Below are 19,895 nucleotides of genomic sequence, written 5' to 3'. Positions count from 1 at the left end.
AAATTAACAAAATAAGAGCTGGGAACTGAAGTGTTTACATTGTAATTTCATACTGAAATGTAACCTCTACAGTCTTATTACATAAACGGCCATGTATACGTTACACGCCCCTCTGAAAAAATCAAGATAAGAAGTCACTTTATTACTATTATTATTGATAACAATAATTATTAATTAGCTGACTTCTTATCTTGACTATTATTATTAATAATAATAATAATTATCATAATAACACTAGTCAACAATATTTTAGAAATGATCTACCTCAGGGATTAAATGTGCTAAATCTTCCATACTTTCATAAGATGAATTGGAAAACAAATGACAAAAGTGCTGGTTATCTGATATTTTGAATTTATATAATACAGTGTTACTACGCATATGTATTGGTTTATGTACATTTCTACAATAAGTTTATAATCTTCCAGTACAAACAATCTGAAAGGTGAATGTATTGTAATGTGCAGACTGTTTTGAAGGAGATCTTGTAGCTCAAAGACAAACATTCCGTTCACCTTGAATACACAGTATCTTGGAAACTACAGCCAAGTAAGCCAGTATTTTTGACTGAATTTTCCTTTATTAATGACTCAAACTTGGTAAAGTTTTTTATCGTGGAGGCATGTTACTTTTAGACCAGTGTAGTAATAGTAACAATGATAATAATAATAATAATAATAATAATAATAATAATAATAATAATAATATAGTTTATTATATAAAGAAACACTATAAACAATGATGTAAATTTATAAAAGAATAATTCATAAAGTAAAAATGGAGGCTAATTTACTTTGGTAGCCTATATTTCTAAAATGTAAGACTAAAAAACGAGAGGGAAAAAGTCATTAATGCATGTCCAATAAATAAATAAATAAGGAAACAGCCAAAATTTAGACCTGATAAGTCATTTTGAGGCAGGTTTCGAGGCAGGGTGTGTCTTTATTGGATGTGTGCAAACGCATGATAAGAAAACTTAAATTTGTACGAGAAATTTCTGGAGCGCCGTTGCCATGGCAGCCAGGCACAACACAGACCCTCACAGAGAACCTGCTCAGAGCTCCGAATAACTGGCCAATCAGAGAACCGGATCCGCGTCATGTGGCCGGTGTCATAGTGAGTTCGGTTCTAAACCCTGTTGCCAACCTCCTTCATAGCAACAGTACAGGAGCTGGACTGTACAACCACACACCTGTGACAGACAAGGATATAGAACCGTAAAAAGTCCGCAAAGTTTGTGCTCACAGCTTGTCAGTCCGTGGACATGTTCAACAGTCTTCGCAGGGACTTTGATGACGATCCGTTCTTTTCGTGAGTATCTAAGTTCAAAAATGTTACAGTAAATGTTAGCTGCGTTAACCAAGCTAGCTAAATATCATAACTGAACAGATTTATGGACGTTGTTCCCCTAAATTCCAAATGTGTACCTTTAGATGTAATTTTAGAATAACTGAACTGTCGTCAGACTACAGCATATCATTCTTATCATTCACTTCTTTTCATTGACCTGATTAAAAGTGAATTTTCATCTGTATCTGTGTCTGCGCGTGTGCCTTTTATAATAATTGTCATATAATTTGTTGAAAGTCTGTAAAAACAGCTATAAATGACATGTTATTATTATTATTATTGTTATTATTATTATTATTATTATTATTATTATTATTATTATTATTATTATTATTACTTGCGTGTCAGCATTTGAGTAGTTGCCAAGCAGTAGCTGAAAAAAAAAAGTTTCTGTTATTTCTCTGTTAGACTGAAGTTTGGAGTTCAAAGTAAAACAGTTACAGAGTGAGATTTAATGAATGAGTGAAGCACTTGTTGAGGAAGAGGTGCCACTTTTGACTCGACATCTTGCAAATGACATGCAAATTCATTCTTATTCTCAAGACTCAAAACCTTACATTTCAGTGAAGTTTAACCCTTTATAGGACACTCAAAGAAATACTCTGAAATTTAAAATTTCAACCATAGTGTGTTACTGAGGATATAACAAGACTTAATTATTTTTGTGAAATTTTGCATTTTTTATTATTACTTTGTAGAAAATCAACATCAATGAAATTACCATATTTGGTTCCTTACGCATAAGTGGAAAAAAAATAAAATAAAAGATATAAGAATTAAGTGTAAAAAAAATACAAGAAAAACACTTGTAAAGTGAAAGGAACATGTATTTTATAACATTAGAACATCACTTTTAGAACATTAGACCAACATAAGTGCTGTTCCAGTTTGTCAACATCCACATTATCCCTTTGAACATCATCACTTGCATTAGTACCATTACTTCATGGTACATAACAAAGCAGGTACACCTTACAGACCCTGAAGACCACATTGGACCTGAGATTGTTGCCTCACTGTAACTGATGCTGTCACTGTCTTGTAATTTGTGCAGAAATTACCAAAAATAGTCACTTGCCCAATAAAGGGTTAAGGAAAGTGCAATAGGTCATTCTTTGTAAATTATTTTGTGCCACCTTGCAGGTCAGTTATACACTCTGAGTGAACACAAAGGGTGAATTTCATGTAAAAAGAAACATAGCTACTTAATTCTACCAAATGCATCTTTCATCGTAAAGCGTGATCCCTCAGATTTCTTTACTTTGTCTTTATCCTTCAGGGATCCCTTCAGTGCCCATAGGGAACATATGCGTCAGATGATGCGGAGCTTCTCTGAGCCCTTTGGCGTGCCCTTTATGCCCAGTTTAATGGATGGGAGCATGACAAGACATCCCAGCTCTTCCCAGGCACTGAGGGATGACCACAGGGTGAGAACATGGATTATGACAAATACTTAAATGATCCGCTCTACTTGTGGACTTGACAAAATAGGCTATGAAGTAGTACACAAAGTATTGTGTGATGCACACCGCTGAGTAGCTAACCTACTTTTGTATTATTTGGGTCAGCGCAGGACAAAGGATGATGCTCTGCTTCAGTACCTCTTTGTGGGAACAGACTGATTAGTGGCCATGACTGATTATCAGACACAATTATACTTAACATCAAATAAAGGGAAAACATCTATTTAGTCATTTAAAAATATGCTACTAATTTACACGTGTTAATCCCTCTAGTTCAATGTCAAAACTGTAAATAAATATTGTACTTTATTTCAACCAAGTTTTGTGCTGGAGTAATTCCTAAGTATGACAAATGGTGATGAGATTTTCATTTTTACTACAACTGTATGTATCACTTTTACGTTTGGTCAATCCTAACCTCTTTGTGTGTACCATGCATTCATACAGTAAAGCATTTTGACCCTGTTTGGCCATTACACAGAGGTTATAACCACAGAAATTCAGTGTTTAGAGGAAGTGCTAAGTTTATTAAGGTTATAGTGTGGGCTGGCTGCTGGTACTGTAACTGGAGCACCATTCACTGAAGTATGGGACCATGTGAGTCTATGTTTTAGTGCAAGGGCAACCCTCTTGGCCTCTCTGGACGGTTATATCTAGCCCTGAGGAGCACTATTTATAGGACATTGTTCCACTGACACACTGCTTTCTTGCAAATACATATTTAGATTTCTTCAACTCACACCAAAGGGACCACAGAGAGTTCATCTTTGCACTGCTGAGTTGAGTGGCTGCTGAAAATATCTTTCAGTTTTATTCTTGTTCATGATTGCCATCTCCATACACTTCTGCTACAGTAGCTGAGTATAAGAGCATAAAAAGACTAGGGTAGAGAAGATTAGACAAATGATCTTTCATTTGCTCTGGGACTTTTTGATGTCATTTGCAAACGTTTTTGATGGGAAAACATGGGGTACACAGGGTGTACATTTGTTCTGCTGTATTTTGCACCCATTTACCTTTCCTAAATCAGCCCCTGTACTTTTTGTTAATCCCTTCTAAGTCCCTGTCACCTGCTCTAATCCCACTACTTTATGAGGGTCTGTATATTTATCCTTGATAATGACTTTAATCAGAAGCCTAGCCTCGACTGCCAGCAACCTGCTTTCTCTTTATTAACATCATGCCATTAACTAGCTAATGCCAGCTGAGGACAGACTGGGAGTGTTTGAATAATGACCTCAATGGCAGTGGGTGGACTGGAGCTACATTGCAAAGTGTCCATCCAGACAAATTATTATCTAATAATAGTGGTGCACAGTGTGGGTGAGTTGCCGCCTTCCCCCCTGAGATGCTCAAAGGTTTGCCAGAATCTCTTGGGAGCTGATCGATAGTTTTCCTCCATGGCCTCAGTAAACTCCTCCCACGCCCGAGTCTTTGCCTCAGTGACCACTACAGCTGCGCACCACTTGGCCCGCTGGTACCAATCGGCTGCTTGCGGAGACCCACAGGCCATCCTTGCCCTGTAGGCCTCCTTCTTCAGCCTGACAGCTCCCCTCCCCTCTGGCGTCCACCAGCGGGTATGGGGATTACCGATGTGACTGGCCCCCCCTACCTTGTGGCCGCAGCTCACCACAGCTGCATCGACAATGGCAGAGCAAAACAGAGACCATTCGAACTCCACCCTCGGGACACAGTTTAAGTTCTGCCGGACGTGTGAGTTGAAGATCATCCTGATAGGTTCATCCGCCTGGTGTTCCCAGCAGATCCAAACAAATAGTGTGGGTCTACTGGGTCTGTGCGGTGTCTTCCCCTGCCACCTAATCCAACTCATGACCAGGTAGTGGTCGGTTGACAGCTCTGCACCTCTCTTCACCTGAGTGTCCAGAACATACAGCCGCGGGTCTGATGATACAACTACAAAGTCAGTCATTGACCGGTGACCTAGGATGCCCCGGTGCCAAGTGCACCAATGGACATCCTTATGTTTGAACATGGTGTTAGTAATGGCCAAACTGCGACTCGCACAGAAGTTCAATAACTGAACACTGCTTGGGTTCAGATAGGGCAGGCCATTCCTCCCCACCACTCCCTTCCAGGTCACGCTGCCATTGCCCACGCCAGTGTTCAAGTCCCACAATAGGACAATGGAGTCCCTTTTTGGTACGCTTTCCAACAACTTGGCCACACCGTGTACAGTGGGGATGGGGAGCTGCTGACGTCAACTGAGGATATAGTTGGGCGGTGGAAAAAATTCTTTGAGGAGCTCCTCAATCCCACCAACATGTGTTCTGTGGAGGAAATGGAGCAGAGAGACCAATCTCCAGGGCAGAAGTCTCTGAGGTAGGGAAACTACTCCATGCCGGCAGAGCCCCAGGGGTTGATGAGATCCACCCTGGGTATCTCAAGGTACTGGATGTTGTAGGGCTGCCTGGGCTGACACACCTTTACAACATTGTGTGAACATCAGGGGTGCCTTTGGAGTGGTGGTGGTCTACATCTTTAAGAAGGGGGACCAGAGGGTCTGTTCCAACAATAAAGGGATCACACTCCTCAGCCTCCCTGGTAAGGTCTACATCAGGGTACTGGAAATAAGGGTATGGTCGATAGTTCAACCTCAGATTGAGGAGGACCAATGCAGTTTTCATCCCGGGCGTGGAGCTGTGGACCAGCTCTTTACCCTTGCTAGGGTGTTGGAGGGGGCATGGGAGTTTGCCCATCCAGTCCACATGTGTTTTGTGGATTTGGAGAAAGCTTACGACCAAGTCCCCAGGGGCATCCTGTGGGGGGTGTTTCAAGAGTACGGGGTGGATGGCCCTTTGTTAACGGCCATTCAGTCCCTTTACCAAAGAAGTGCGAGTCTGGTCTGCGTAGCCGGCGGTACATCGGACTTGTTCCTGGGGAGGGTTGGACTCTGCCAGAGCTGCCCTTTCTCATTGGTTCTGTTCATAACTTTTATGGACAGAATTTTTAGGCGCAGCTGGGTAGTAGAGGGGGTCGAGTTTGGTAGCCGGAGAATCTCGTGTCTGCTTTTTGCGGACGATGTGGTCCTCTTAGCTTCATCAAGCAGCGACCTCCAGCTCTTGCTGGGGTGGTTCGCAGCTGATTGTAAAGTGGCTGGGATGAAGATCAGCACCTCCAAGTCTGAGGCCATGGTCCTCAGCTAGAAAATAGTGGAGTGCCCTCTCCAGGTCGGGGGGTAAGTCCTACCTCAGGTGGAGGAGTTTAAGTATCTCAGGATCTTGTTCGCAAGTGAGGGTAGGATGGAGCGGGAGATCAACAGGTGGATCGGGGTGGAGTCTGCTGTGATGCGGACACTAAACCCATCCATTGTGGTAAAGAGGGAGCTAAGCCAAAAGGTAAAGCTTTCGCTTTACCAGTCGATCTACGTTCTGACCCTCACCTATGGTCATGAGCTCTGGGTAATGACCGAAACAATGAGGTCACGAGTGGCCGAAATGAGTTTCCTCCACAGGGTGGCCAGGCTCAGCCTTAGAGATAGGCTGAGGAGCTCAGACATCTGGGAGGAACCCAGAGTAGAGCCACTGCTCCTCCATGTCAAGAGGAGCCAGTTGAGGTGGTTCAGGTATCTAGTGAGGATGCCTCCCAGACGCCTCCCTGGGGAAGTGTTTTGGGCATGTCCAACTGGGAGGAGACCTCGGGGCTGACCCAGGACATGCTGGAGGGATTTTATTTCTCAGCTGACCTGGGAACGCCTCGGGATTCCCCCAGAAGAGCTGGTGGAAGTGGCTGGGGAGAGGACTGTTGGTGCTTCACTGCTGAAGCTGCTGCCCCCGCAATCCGGACGCGGATAAGCGGAAGACAGTGAGTATGAGTACGAAAATAGTAGTGCAAGATGTATTGCTATTCAGATGTTTTCAACTTTAGTTAAAATACTATTTACTTATGAGTGTAAAATCCTCCTGGCACACTTGCAATTGCTTTTTCTCTTGGTTCTGTGGGATTTTCATAAAATACAGAGGGAGATCTCCAATCAAATCAATAAAATGTTCAGAACTGACATCTCTCTATTAAAAGTAGAAAGGAAACACATGATATTGTCCAGTAAAATGCTGCACATGGAATGAAGGATAAGTGCACATTCTGCTCTTTTGCTTTCACGCACATGCTGAACTATCTGGAGATAACAGTGCTTCTGGTGCCCAGCAGTGGTCAGAGGACTGAAGCTCAGATGCTGTGCTGTTGGCTTTGTTAAGGCATGTGTGCAGATGTCATGGACACTGTTTTGTCATTGTTGCTCTGTCGGTCCATCTGTTTGGCAGAACGTGCCTTGGCAGTGCTAGGGTATTAGCAATGAGATGACAGACAGCTCCCTCTTACACTGTTCTCCAATATCACAGGCACAAATGTGTGCACACAAACATACATACACAGACATATAAAACATGCTTACAAGCACAATTATACACTGTCACAGCATGTAAAAGAATGCAGGCAAGCTGGCATGCACATAAATGCAAACTGGTGACATGATGCTGGAAGGCCTCTACTTCTTGTATTAGTTTGGTGAGCATTAGATTCCCAGTGGGAAAACAAGCCCCATATAACCCTGTAAGGCCGCTATCGGGTCTCGCATTTCCCCGTCTCCTGCCAGTCAACACTGCTTGCTTCATATCACCTTTCAAAGCAGTTGTTTGTTTAGAGGAGTGCTGTAAAGTGACCATCATAACATCAGATGTACTTTTTTAGTTTTATTATTTTGCACTTTTACTCTGTGGTTTTGGACTGAGCTGTCATAGTGGAGCTACTTGTGTGGATGAGCAACATGAGGCTTAGTCTTAGATCAAACTAAACATCAGACTTAAGACAGATCTCTGAAGGAATCAGTTGCACAAATTGACCTTGTGGTTGTGCAAATTAACTATCATAAGTATGGCTAATTTTATTCTAATTCTAGGTATCTTCAGAAATTTTAACCTACAACCATGTGGCTGATTACAGCACCACTTCAGTCAGTTCAGTACAGGACCACAATTGTCCCTTTAGTATTGTACTGGAAAATTCAGGTAAAGTGCTTTAAAATATTGAAAATCAGGTAATGTACATCCTGATGTGTAAACCCCCCCCCCCCCCCCCCCCCCCACACACACACACACACACACACACACAAGTTATTCAATTATGACCTGCGCGTTCTGACTTTTTGGTTAGTCAATTGGTGCCACTGGTTCATTTGACTGGTACCACACTCAACAAAGATCTGAGTTCTGAGATAGTACTTTTGGCCTTAAAATATTCCAGACTTTATTTTTGTAAAACTGTCCAATTTGGATCAGAGTAATTCAAGTTCAAACTTAAGACTCTAGACCAGTGGTAGACCTGTCCAAAACCAGTCTCTGGGGATAAACAATAACCAAAAAGAGTGCTCTAGGACTGAAATTGTTTTTGAGGTGGATCAACGCTCTGTTTGCTTCATACACACACACACACATATATATATATATATATATATATATATATATATATATAGATAGATAGATAGATAGATAGATAGATATAGATATAGATATAGATATATAGATATATATATGTATGTATGTGTATACATATATATATATATATATATATATATATATATATATATATATATATATATATATATATATACACACACACACACACACACTCTTGGCTGCACCAACAACAATTCATTTAATCTGACTTTTAGAAAATAAGATTTTAAATGAGTAAAGCAGATGTAACCATTATAAGGCTGATTAAGGAACTTGATTGTTTTGCTCCATCCACATCAAAAAGACATCTTAAAAGGCCACCATTTAGGTTAAACCTTGCATTTCAACGTACTTCTGATGCATCAAAATTAAATATAATCTAGGCAAGGGTAGAAACTAAATTTTCAATTAGTTGACATTTACAGAGATTTTAAAAGAAAGGTTTAGATTTAAGCTAAGCTGGTTTTAAAATTGGGTGAATTATGTCATCAGAACCTCACTGCCTCACTTTCTCTGCCTCACTTTCCCTGCAGTCTTTTAGATTGACCAGCATATGTCTTTTTAAGCATGAATCATGTGTATATGTCCCTCCTATGCATAACTATACAGTAACTCCCCTCAGAGCAAGGGCGGCCTTCTTCAAAGGACACAGTAGCAGGTTCACTATCAGAATAAGATAGAGATAAAAAGGAGAACATTAGTCTGCAGTAGTCCGGACTGCTTAAAATAATGTGTTAAAGACCACTGGGTCTAGATTCCTTATCATCCACCCTCAGTCTCTCCTCTGCTCAACCCAGCCCAGTCTAAATATAATGCCTGCAGATATTTAACTGGCATTTATTAGTTCATAGATACCACACTGGGATAAAATTGGCCATGAGGCTGCATATATACTGGTCAGGAGCGTTTTACATGAGCTTGACCTTTGAAAAGAGCTGAGAGAGCAGCCTTGGACTCTTCGACCCCTGTGAGATCCCTGTCCTGGCCAGTCCATTCAGCCCTTTGCACCCTTCCTAGAATGAAGCATCGGTTTCAGTGTTAAACCCTCGCTAATCTCTGGCAATGCGACCCAATTACACATGGAACACAAGTCATTCAACACCCCACTGATTACGCACAATACCCCTGCACATCACACCCCCAGAAAATACACACACACAGACAGTGATAGTTGTTGAGATGCTTATCCAGGGCAGCGGGGTCATAAACACCTGTGGTTTTGGCCCACATAACACGGGGACAGACTCGCCCTCTTGCCGGTTACTCGTTGTTGCCTTCTCTCCCAGAGGGTTCATGGCCTTGAAGAGCTCTACTTAAGGCCACATGGGGGGCTCTGTGTAGCTGTGTCAAGGGCTTAGAGAACAGTGTAAGACAAACTAGCACCAAACCAGCAGCCTACTGGTCTGAACAAACTGTTACTGTTAAATATGTCAGATGATTGGTGGTTGTCAGTGTGGTTGGGTGGAGAATACTGTGTAAAGACAGCACTATTTTATGAGTCTAAACTGATAATGTTTCAATCTTCAGGACATGAGCCAGTCATTGATGCCCTTTGGCAGCACTGACAGCATGGTCAGTAAAATCTGCTACTGTTTAACCATAACAAGTTTCTCATATGAACTCAGACTGAACAAGTGCATGCGTTTTGGCTTCCATCACTAAGTTCCTCGAATCTGTATGACATGATGTTGTTGTTGTTGTTTGTCAATACTCTGTTGTTGTTGTTGTTTTGGTTTGTTTGTTTGATTGATTGATTTTCCCTTTGTTTATGTGTTATTGTTGTTGTTTTTCTGTCCACAAAGTCTTGTTAACTATCACTAAAAAAATAAAAAGTAAACTAAGTTCCTCGAATCAGTAATGTAGACACAGGCAAAGTGTTGGCAATTCATTTATTTCTAAGTTTTAAACAGTATAATAATCCTTGTACAGTATATGTATAGTATTTGCTGCAATTTTAACACTTAAATGGTTCTGTCAAATATGCAATTTTCAGTTGTTTTTGGTTAAAAATTGTTGTTTGCATCTTATTTTTTTGGCTTTTGATTTTGCTGTATGAGGATTGATGACATGCATGACTCATTTCCTATTTTACCACATTAGCCTTCACACACAGGGGTGAACCGGGTTTTTCCATTGTGATTTTACATCATTTTCACAGCTAAAATTAACAGTGAAATATCAGAGGAACAGTTACACGTCTACAGTTGAACAATGTAATCCAAAACAACAGCTCTGGGACTCTTCTCAAGAGTCTTTTATTGTTGTTGACAAGGTCAGGTTTTGAATAAAGCAGCACAGTCTGAAAAAGTAAAATTCCCTGAGTCCAGAGCTGAAATGTGGCTCACAGTTTAGGCCAATGCAATGATTCACATAAAATGAGGTGGAATTTGAAGCTGATTATCAGAAATGTAAGTTCAGTGCAGGAAACACTCCGAATTAAGTAAATGTAAGGATAACCATGTGCATGCTGATCTTGGTTTTTAACCTTGTTGTAAATGTCACTAAATCACATGTGTAAAGTGGTTATGTGTGTTTGTCCCAGTAACAGTATGTGAGATAGAGCACATACAAAACACATATGGCATGTTGCATATTGTGCATGTATGCTGGTAAACATGAAGGAGTTGTTTACGAGCTGTGACCGGGTGGTATTTAAGCCCACCCCTCAATCGTGACCCCTGTTTTTTTTTTCCATGCATCTTTATACAGGACTTGATGAGGAACCCTTTTGGAATGTTCGATGGTATGATGGCAAACATGAGAAACAGGATGGATGAAATGCACAGAAGCTTTGTGAGTATATTTAAATCATGATTTTCCGTTCTCTTCTTTCTGTCTAGCAGTCTTTCAGATTTCAGGGTACTTAGGCTGTAGTTATTAATTAAATTAGTAGTTAGTTAGTTAGTAATTAAATACATTATGTCTGTCTGTGTGTGTGTCAGGAAAGTATGCCTTCAGACTCAAACACCCACTCGTTCAGCTCTTCGTCAATCACAACTTACTCTAAGGTTGGAAATGAGCCTCCTAAGGTCTTTCAGGCGAGCTCATCGACACGCCGTGCCCCTGGAGGGGTAAGAACACAACACACATGTAATCATATGACACCTCAGTCATGTGTGCAGTTTAGTACACAAAGCTTTTATAAAGGAATTTGTCTGGACCTGTCCTTATGAAGTCATAAAAGGCAAACTTACATATTACACTGCCCAATGACTGGTTCTTAACACAGGTAAAACCAAATGTATGCGTTTTTTCACTAAATCAACAAATATCACTAATAATAATCAAATTATCTCCACTAGTAATGGTACAACTATTGAAAAAGTCTCTTAATGCAAATATCTTAGAATTTGGATTGATGACAAAATTACTCTCAAACATCTAATCTCGTAACTAAACTAAGATGAAAAACTGGCTTTTTTTTTTTTTTACAGAAATAAATCCTCCTTTCCTCTTCATTGCAAGAAGAAACTTATTGAGCCAACTTTTATGTCAGTTTTAGATTATGGAGACATTTCATACCGGCATGCATCAGCTACAACCCTACATCCACTTGACACCGTTTATCATTCAGCTGAGATTCATTACAGACGACAGCTACATCACTCATTATTGCGACCTGCATTCCAAAGTTGAATGGCCCTATCTAACAGGCTTAATAGACATAGGATTTTATTTGTTTTTAAATCCCTCACAGGTCTTTTGCTGTCTTATATTCATTCTTTAGTATCTTTTAATGCAAGTCACTCTCATACACGCTCAAAGGAAAAGCTCACACTGCAGGTTGGAAAGTCCAGTTTTTCTTACTGTGCACCTGCAACCTGGAACACTCTGCAAAACCATCTATAACTTACCACACTTTTATCATTAGGACAATAATTTAAATCCATAATTGCATCTTATTTTACCTCCAGCTGCTCCTGTTTTTAAGTAGACTTCTTTGTTTTTAATTCATTTTTGTCACTTTTACTTTTTGGTATTTCTGATATGTTCATTGTATATTTCAAATGTTTTGTGTTTTGTCTTGGCTATATTATAAATGAGGTTGCTTCCTTAATATATCTCCGAGTTTAAATCAAGGTTATGAAATGATCCATGTCATTGGAGTGTATTAGTCACTACTGATTTTGGATACACAAAATGTGACCTGGGAATTTATAAATGCTATTTACAGTACCACAAATGCATTATTATCTATTATTTATTCATTATTAAATGTTATTAGTTATACACTGTTGCCCATGAAGTTTGAATAAAACATTTTCACTTCTTCTCAGGAAAGTATTGTGACAATGTGACTCATTCTTGATAGATAAAGTGTAACTGGGCCTCAGTATGTCATCATTACACCAGGGCAAAGGTGAATACTGATGTTTATAAATAGGAATAAAAAGAGAATGTGTCTGAAAATAATATTTTTTCCAGTTTTAATGGCAACAGTGTATGTATGTATAGAAGTGAAGCCTAATGAGATACACTAGATCTACTGTTAGAATGGACTTTAATGAGATTCCTTCTGCTTATCTTTGAGATCATTATGCCTTTCGTTCACTATCTCTGTCTGATGACTGGTCCAATGTTGGTTTTCAAGATCAAGGAGACCAGGCGAGCATTAAAAGACTCAGAGAGTGGTGTGGAGAAGATGTCCATTGGTCACCATATCCAGGACAGAGGGCACGTTGTCGAAAAGAAGTTCAACAATAAGACTGGGGAGAGAGAGTTCAACCAGGACTTCCAGAATATGGATGAGTGTATGTTAATGGGGGAATCTATTATCTTTTATTATCATTTTTTAATGTCAGTTGATGAAACAGCACATATAGTTAGCTTCATAACATAATTTCCTAAGTCATATTTTTTTCAGGTCATAGCCAATTATGAAAAATGAAGCAGCTGTTTCAGAGAGTGAAGTTACGCTTTATTGATGTTTATAAACTTATGGACAAAAATACAGGGACACATCATGTCTACAGCTTGTAAGATGTGCTGTTCATGCTGATTTGAGATATAAACATCAATATTTCCTTAAAAGTTTAATGAGAGATTTTTCTTCCAAAAGTAGATGGTTAATTGTGGTAGAAAAGTATTATTTACATTCAGAGCATGAAAAATATTTTAGAAGTTTAGAGGTAGAACATTTAAAATTATAGTCATTGTTAAAAAAACAAAAACAAATTCAATGTTGAGAGAAATTGAGTAAAAACCATCTGAGGCATTATGGAAGCAAAGATAACAATTTAAACAAAACTAACCGATGCAATGATATTTATCACAATATAAAACTATATTTTGACATTTGTCATTATTGTTTTGTATCCCAGACTCCTGTTAGAAAATAAACACCTGAATTCAATGTGTCCCAGTACTTTTGTCCATATACAGTATCACAATTTGGCCCAAAATATGACTTAGCTAATTATGCTATGAGCCAAATGATATGTACACTGTATTTTTTGGATTGTACAAGAAATCTGACATTTCTAATTTTGACGCAGAGCAGAATGGGATTAAACTACACTTTAAATAAAGAATCTTCACACAAGTGTCGGTTACATCCAGGACTAATCTGTGTCTAGTGCAAATGGATGATTAAAAAAATTCACCATTTAACCCATAAAGACCCAAACCTCCACTGGCGACTAAAATCATGTACTGATCTAAAATGTTTAATACCTATTGATGCATTAATCCTATCAATACATATAAATAATTGGTGTAAATGCATTTTGTCATCTTTTCATGGTCATCAGATATGACCCATTTGGACGTTCAGAGGCTCTGTAGTTACTGTGGAAACACTGTCATCTTCTACAACATTGATTCATCAGTAAAACCCATGGAGTTGGATCAATGACAGTGGATGGACACACTTGGTTTATGTTCAGTTATTGATAAATCTTGCTTTTTTCAGTTTTCTTTATTTTGATACAATGACCTTTAAATCAACTCTGAGTTTTCATGAACATCTAAATTAAATATAGGAAATTTAATAGGAATATACGGGATTTACAGTGCAAAATGCAAAAAAAATAGAGGATAATATTATAATAAATGGTGATAAATTACCTAGAAAAGGTTAAATAGAGAGAAAAATTCATTTGCTGCCATAGAAGTAGCACTGGGTCTTTATTGGTACATTTCCAGACCAGTACATGACTGAGTTGGACGTGGTCAGGGCATACATTAGGTCACCTTTTACCAGACTGAAGGGTTAAACACAACACCGTCCATCATTTTACTCTTCAGCTATTGTATGTTAAGAATCCGGTGCTAAATTATTGCCTAACATGATCTTTGTCCTCTGCCCCCAGCTGAAGCACAGACTTTTGATCAAGAGTGGCAGCAAAAGGTGTCCACATTTAAGCCGTCTGGGTCCATGTCTCGCTTGCAGGAACCCAAACCCCGTAATGTTCACCAGGCAGCCCTCACCGGTCCTGAACAGACCCACAGGTCAGTAGTACATACCCGCATACAGTGCAATGTTGAAGACAGGCCAGAATCTGCAGTTAAGGCTCAAATGACAAACAAGATGGAAATGCTGATAGAGGGTGCATGTTCAGGCTGGTATGTTGCTTTCGTATGATGCTCTGGGTTATGAATAGTGATGGTGCAGTGGATAGCACTCGTGCCTCACAGCAAGAAGGTCCCAGGTTTGATTCCAACACCAGGTGGAGTTTGCATGTCCTCCCCGTTCTTTCTGGGTACTCCGGCTTCCTACCACCATCCTAAGACATGCACTAATAGGGGTAGGTTAAATCTAAATTGCCCATAGGTGCGAATGTGAGAGTGATTGTTTGTCTCTATTTGTCGGCCCTGCGATGAACTGGCAACATGTCCAGGGTGTGCCCCACCTTCACCCATAAGTAGCTGGGATAGGCTACAGCGATAAAGCGGGTTTCCAAAAATGAATGAATGAATAGTAATTAATGATGGTTAAATTTGTCTGTGTGCTTTGTCTTTCTTCACAGAGAACAACGAAAGCCCAAGGCCGAGGGTAAAACCCATGTTAGAATCGCAAGCTCTTCAAAGCCGTGAAAACATCTGTCTTTGTGTCCATTAAAGTCTCTGAAGCAATATCCAATACAATCTGGTGCTCTGTAACCACACACACTCCGGTCATACAGCGAGATGGATGGAATCAGAACACAGGAACCCAGATTTTTAAACAATATCACTGTTGAAACATTTTTTGGCTTCTGCTATTTGGTCAAATAGTTAATAGAGAAACGGAGAAATGGAGAAATATGTGGGCACTTTAACACAATCAAGAATTGTTCATCAATTGTTATGTAATATGTGCAATGTAGCATATTAGTGGTGTAATCCTTTAACAGTATCAGTAGATGTTACAGTACAGGTTAGAAGGTTCTTCTATTTTTCACTTAAACCAGGAAATAAAAGGTTTTTTAGTTTCTCTATGGATATAGGCAAAATATCATAAGCACTGTTGTTAAGAGCTGTTATTATGCAATAACAAGGTAATAACAAAACTTATGGTATGTTGTATCAGATAAGCATTTACTCTACTTATTCTACTACTTTTATGACACATTCTCACACAGTCATTATTTTTCATGCAACAAAACGCTAAATGTCGTGACTTCTGAAATCCAGTAATGCACTTAGACGATGTCTAAAATATCTGTTTGTAATTATGTTGTTCAGTACCTGTCGTTCTAGATTATTTGTATTTTATCTTCTGTAATCTTTGTAAAAATAAGACAAATAATACCTTTACCTTTTTATATTGATACGTTGGTTTCTCATGTTTTTCATCTAATGAACTCGGCACAGACTCTTGACACTATCTGATTAAATTCAGACGTTGACCTTGTACATTTTTTTCAAGCTTAAACAAAAAAGTTGTGTCAACAACTGTTGTCTAAAAATAAAAAATATGAAAATGGATAGGATGTTTTGTTTTCTTTTTTAACATACACAAGAGCATGTTGACTATTAAATTGTCTGACATGGGAGCACAGACAAGAAACTTAAATGAAATAATCTTGAAATAACTTAAACTCCCTCTGTTGTGTGGTAGTATGGAGCTGCGAGGGGTTCAAATGTGCTACCTTGTATTGTGTTGGGCTTTTTATTGTAGTCACCCAGGGTAGTATTTTTGGATCCAAGCACTTGTCAGCGGTTCTAACTGGTCTGAGATGTTACACAGCTGCAGCCCACCAGCCTCCGCTCTCATATACTAATGTATCAGACTTCATTAAAACCTGTTTCACATATATATGATCGTATACTGTTTAATAAAGCTGGTGGTGTGAGCCAAAGTCTCACTCAGTCCAGGTTCACAATAGAAGACGACCAAGAATGGAACCATTTGGAGGAACTTCTCTTGAACTACACCTCTGATTTATCATGTGACAGGTGGGAATAATGCGTTATTCATGAGAAAACAGTCCAACATTCTAAAGGATCTTGTAAATGGAAATCTTTGCACTATCTCTCAACAACCTCTTTCCCCCAACCAAATGGGTTCCTCCTTAAATTCCATAGGACGTTCCTAGGTTACAATTCTCTAACTCCACCATTTACACTACTATATCAACGCTATTAGTTCTATAGGATCCTACAGAGCTTTGTAAAGGCTCAGTGTGTATAGTGTCCACAGATCTGTACAGCTCTATGGCTGCAGGGTTTTTTAAATACATGTAGTTTTCCTTATTTATTGTGACCTTTGAGTAGCTGTGTCCACTTTCACATCATGCTTTGAACAGGGTTCCCACAGTTTTTTTTCCAAAATATCAAGACTTTTTCCATGACTTTTCAACAACTGAAATGCACATTCACAACCTTTTAACACATGAACAAAAGTGTCTTTTTTGTTAATTATTGTATCAACCTTTGTCATTGTGTAATTGTCAGTTATTACTCCATCAGGCTAATAGGGTATTTTAAAAGGATTCCACTAATATAGACCCAGAAGTGCATTGTTTTAGGTTGAAAAACAACAAAAAGCCTTACCAGCACCTCAGCAATTTGATAAGGTAGAAGGCAACGAAGATACAAGTCCCCTCAAGGGTCGTGTTCCCCATGAAGAAAATTTACGATATTTTAGCTTTAAATTACGGTATTACAGTCAATTTTTGCCAAAGGGAAATCCCCACCCTAAGAGTGATTAATTTCACTCTTCCAAAAGTAATGTCATTTCACTGAAATGTTTGACTTTGCCTGTCTGGATTTATGTAGTCTGAATTTCACAACCTTTTATTATAAGACTTTCCGTAACCTACTCTGTGGCATATTTTCAGTTAATTTTAGCCTGTGTTTAGTTTTTAGAAATTATTTTTGGTAGAGTATTTTTCACTGGCTAATTCTGTTGAAAGAGGAGGAAATTTCCAAAACTTGTCACGATTTTCACACATTTCATTACTTCTCCCAGGCTTGGAAAATAAAATACAAGTCCATTATTTCCACAGGTTTTTCATGACTGTGGGAACCCTGTTCATTTATTTTACAGATCTGTCACCAGGTAAAGATGTCATTGATGGACAGGTCTGTCTTTGTGCATGTTAATAATAAGAGAAAACCAGTATTGGTAGAAAGGTTTTATTCAATACAAATAAACTACAAAAGATTTGTGGCGTTTGGTAAGCTGGTACTTACAACTCTGCTGCCATCTGCAGGTCATTTAAGACCATGACATTTTGTCAAAAATATTTACACAAGGTTTACATGAACATAGAAGTGAAAATACACAGGATCTTGAACAGCAAAATGCAAAACTGAAATTTAAATATTCAGAGAAGGAAAGTGAAATCCATCCCCTGTCATATACATCAACAGATGCAAAAAAATAATATGGAGTCAGTTCAGGTTTACATCATTCCCTGAGGCTGTCCTTTTCCTGCAATCTTCTTAGAACACTCCAGCAAAGCATTATGGATGTCTTTGGCACATGTGATCTGAGACTTAATCATCCCAAGGTACTGAGCATAAGACATGGACTCTGTCTGCACTGTGTCTGGTTTGGTTGCTGTCGGGACCAGGTTGGGTGAGTGCTTGGCGCTGTCGATGCTCTGGGAGAGGCACTCGTATGCCAGCCGCTGCACAGAAGAGGACAAAAAAAACAAAATGAGAGTGCAAGTGAGCGTACATGCTACAAATAAACAGTCACATGGGTTATATGTTTTAAGGCTCATAGAAAAAGGCATTAGAAATCTCCTCAATGGCATGTAACGACTAGTCAATCCTGATTCCCAAAGCGAAATTTGCATATGGATATGTCCAAACTCACAACAATTAAATATTACAGTAAAGGTTTATCCCATTTTTCCTCGCTTAATTTCTTATTAAATTTCACGAAAACTCTTGAACAGACAAATACAATAACAACAATAAAACAAACAGCATAACAAATCATCGGAAAATCATGTAGTACATTGTGGTGTAGTATTTACTTCCAGTTAAGTGGTTTCAGTGTCACTTGTCATATAAATATTCCATTTTTTCCCCCCATTTTTTTAATTGACAGTGTCCTCTTTGTAGTAATGTGAACTTCTCTATAATAAAAGTATCATGAAGAATTTTAAGTGACTGATCTGGCTTTGGAGTGCTCACATTAAACCAATTCCTAGTAACTACTTCTTACTTGCTCCAGATAAAAACTTTTTCTAATACAGATATTCCTTCAAGACGCATCATCAAGCAGGAATTTGTAATTTCATATCCAAAGAGTGATGTTAAAATCACATTAATATTTCACCAATATGGTCTTATTTTTACGCTGGTTTAATGTAGCTTTTACTTCTTAATACTATTATAATTTACAAATACATAGGGAGAAATTTCAAAATTCAAAACACAACTAAGTAAAATAGAGAGTAAAGGTGTCACAGATAAATAAAATGATTCTGTAAATGTGTGGATGTTTTCTTACCAAACACAGCTCCACCTGATCACAAAGGGCATAAAACTCCTCCAGGCTTTTGTCAAAACGCTGAACGGTAGCGTCACTGCTTTTGCTGAAACAGAAAGAAATAAAATACAATAAATAAAACACAAACTTAACACATCCCAATCTCTTAAAAGGGCTGTAGAGGATCTGACAGATAGAACCTGACTGAGACCATTTAAGGCTAATCCATTTCCCTATATTAAGATACTCACATGCCGTTGTCGATCGCCGTGTTATGGGCCAAATTCAAGGATGCAATTTTCATAAGATTCTGCAAATAAAAAATAAATGAGTAAATACTTAATATTTCCAAAATAGATTTTAAATGTAACGATACAAACTGTGTCTCTGCTCGTTAGCCTATCTCAGTGTTAGCTCGGCGTGAATGTGACTATTACCTGCAAACTCTCCTTCAGCTGAGGAATTAGCATTTTAAATCTATGAACTGGATCAAAGTCTTGTTGTTGACTGAGCTGTTGTTGTTGCTGTTGTAATGTGGCAGATTGTTGTAATCCGGGTTGAGGCATCGGCCCACCGGGAGGCTGTTGTTGCTGAGACGCCATCTTGGCCGGGTACGGTCTACTTACCGGATGTCAAGAGTAAGACTTCCGTTTTGGTTTTTTTTCTCCCCTTAAATAAAATGTCTGCGCAGTTTCATTTAAATATTTGAACATTCATAAATACAATTGACGTTTTCGGGTA

General features: G+C 38.8%; 2 protein-coding genes across 4 annotated transcripts; one reads left to right on the top strand and one right to left on the bottom strand.

The window, feature by feature from the left end:
• Positions 1 to 1,146: 1,146 nt before the first annotated feature.
• Positions 1,147 to 16,192, top strand: mlf1 (myeloid leukemia factor 1). Of its 3 annotated transcripts, XM_030151230.1 has the most exons (8): positions 1,148 to 1,311; positions 2,630 to 2,777; positions 9,812 to 9,856; positions 10,994 to 11,077; positions 11,227 to 11,355; positions 12,876 to 13,035; positions 14,596 to 14,734; positions 15,253 to 16,192. In XM_030151230.1, the coding sequence occupies exons 1-8, from the start codon at positions 1,265 to 1,267 to the stop codon at positions 15,317 to 15,319; spliced, it is 819 nt and encodes a 272-aa protein (XP_030007090.1). In that variant the 5' UTR covers positions 1,148 to 1,264; the 3' UTR covers positions 15,320 to 16,192. The 3 variants fall into 3 exon arrangements, with proteins under 3 accessions (XP_030007092.1, XP_030007090.1, XP_030007091.1); XM_030151232.1 differs by lacking the exon at positions 11,227 to 11,355 and having other exon boundaries at positions 1,147 to 1,311; XM_030151231.1 differs by lacking the exon at positions 9,812 to 9,856 and having other exon boundaries at positions 1,149 to 1,311.
• A 1,637-nt stretch (positions 16,193 to 17,829) lies between these two features.
• med29 (mediator complex subunit 29) lies at positions 17,830 to 19,785 on the bottom strand. The gene is made up of 4 exons (XM_030151233.1): positions 19,592 to 19,785; positions 19,406 to 19,464; positions 19,176 to 19,260; positions 17,830 to 18,342 (listed from the first exon to the last, which is right to left on the bottom strand). Exons 1-4 carry the CDS (start codon positions 19,754 to 19,756, stop codon positions 18,115 to 18,117), a joined length of 537 nt encoding a protein of 178 aa, XP_030007093.1. The 5' UTR covers positions 19,757 to 19,785; the 3' UTR covers positions 17,830 to 18,114.
• Positions 19,786 to 19,895: the final 110 nt, after the last annotated feature.

Source organism: Sphaeramia orbicularis, chromosome 13 (genome assembly GCF_902148855.1).
Source record: "Sphaeramia orbicularis chromosome 13, fSphaOr1.1, whole genome shotgun sequence".
In the NCBI taxonomy this organism is placed as follows: domain Eukaryota; kingdom Metazoa; phylum Chordata; class Actinopteri; order Kurtiformes; family Apogonidae; genus Sphaeramia; species Sphaeramia orbicularis.
Note: the sequence above shows the minus strand (reverse complement) of the source record. Positions and strands in the feature narration are given on the sequence as shown.

Bases quoted from the DNA above. Each gene is read 5' to 3' on its own strand.
- mlf1 (XM_030151230.1), top strand. From the start codon at position 1,265: ATGTTCAACAGTCTTCGCAGGGACTTTGATGACGATCCGTTCTTTTC. The intron at 1,312-2,629 runs GTGAGTATCTAA...TTTATCCTTCAG, and splicing joins GATGACGATCCGTTCTTTTC to GGATCCCTTCAGTGCCCATA. The intron at 11,356-12,875 runs GTAAGAACACAA...TTGGTTTTCAAG, and splicing joins CACGCCGTGCCCCTGGAGGG to ATCAAGGAGACCAGGCGAGC.
- med29 (XM_030151233.1), bottom strand. From the start codon at position 19,756: ATGGCGTCTCAGCAACAACAGCCTCCCGGTGGGCCGATGCCTCAACCC. The intron at 19,465-19,591 runs GTAATAGTCACA...TTTTATTTGCAG, and splicing joins AGCTGAAGGAGAGTTTGCAG to AATCTTATGAAAATTGCATC. The intron at 19,261-19,405 runs GTGAGTATCTTA...TTTCTGTTTCAG, and splicing joins ACGGCGATCGACAACGGCAT to CAAAAGCAGTGACGCTACCG.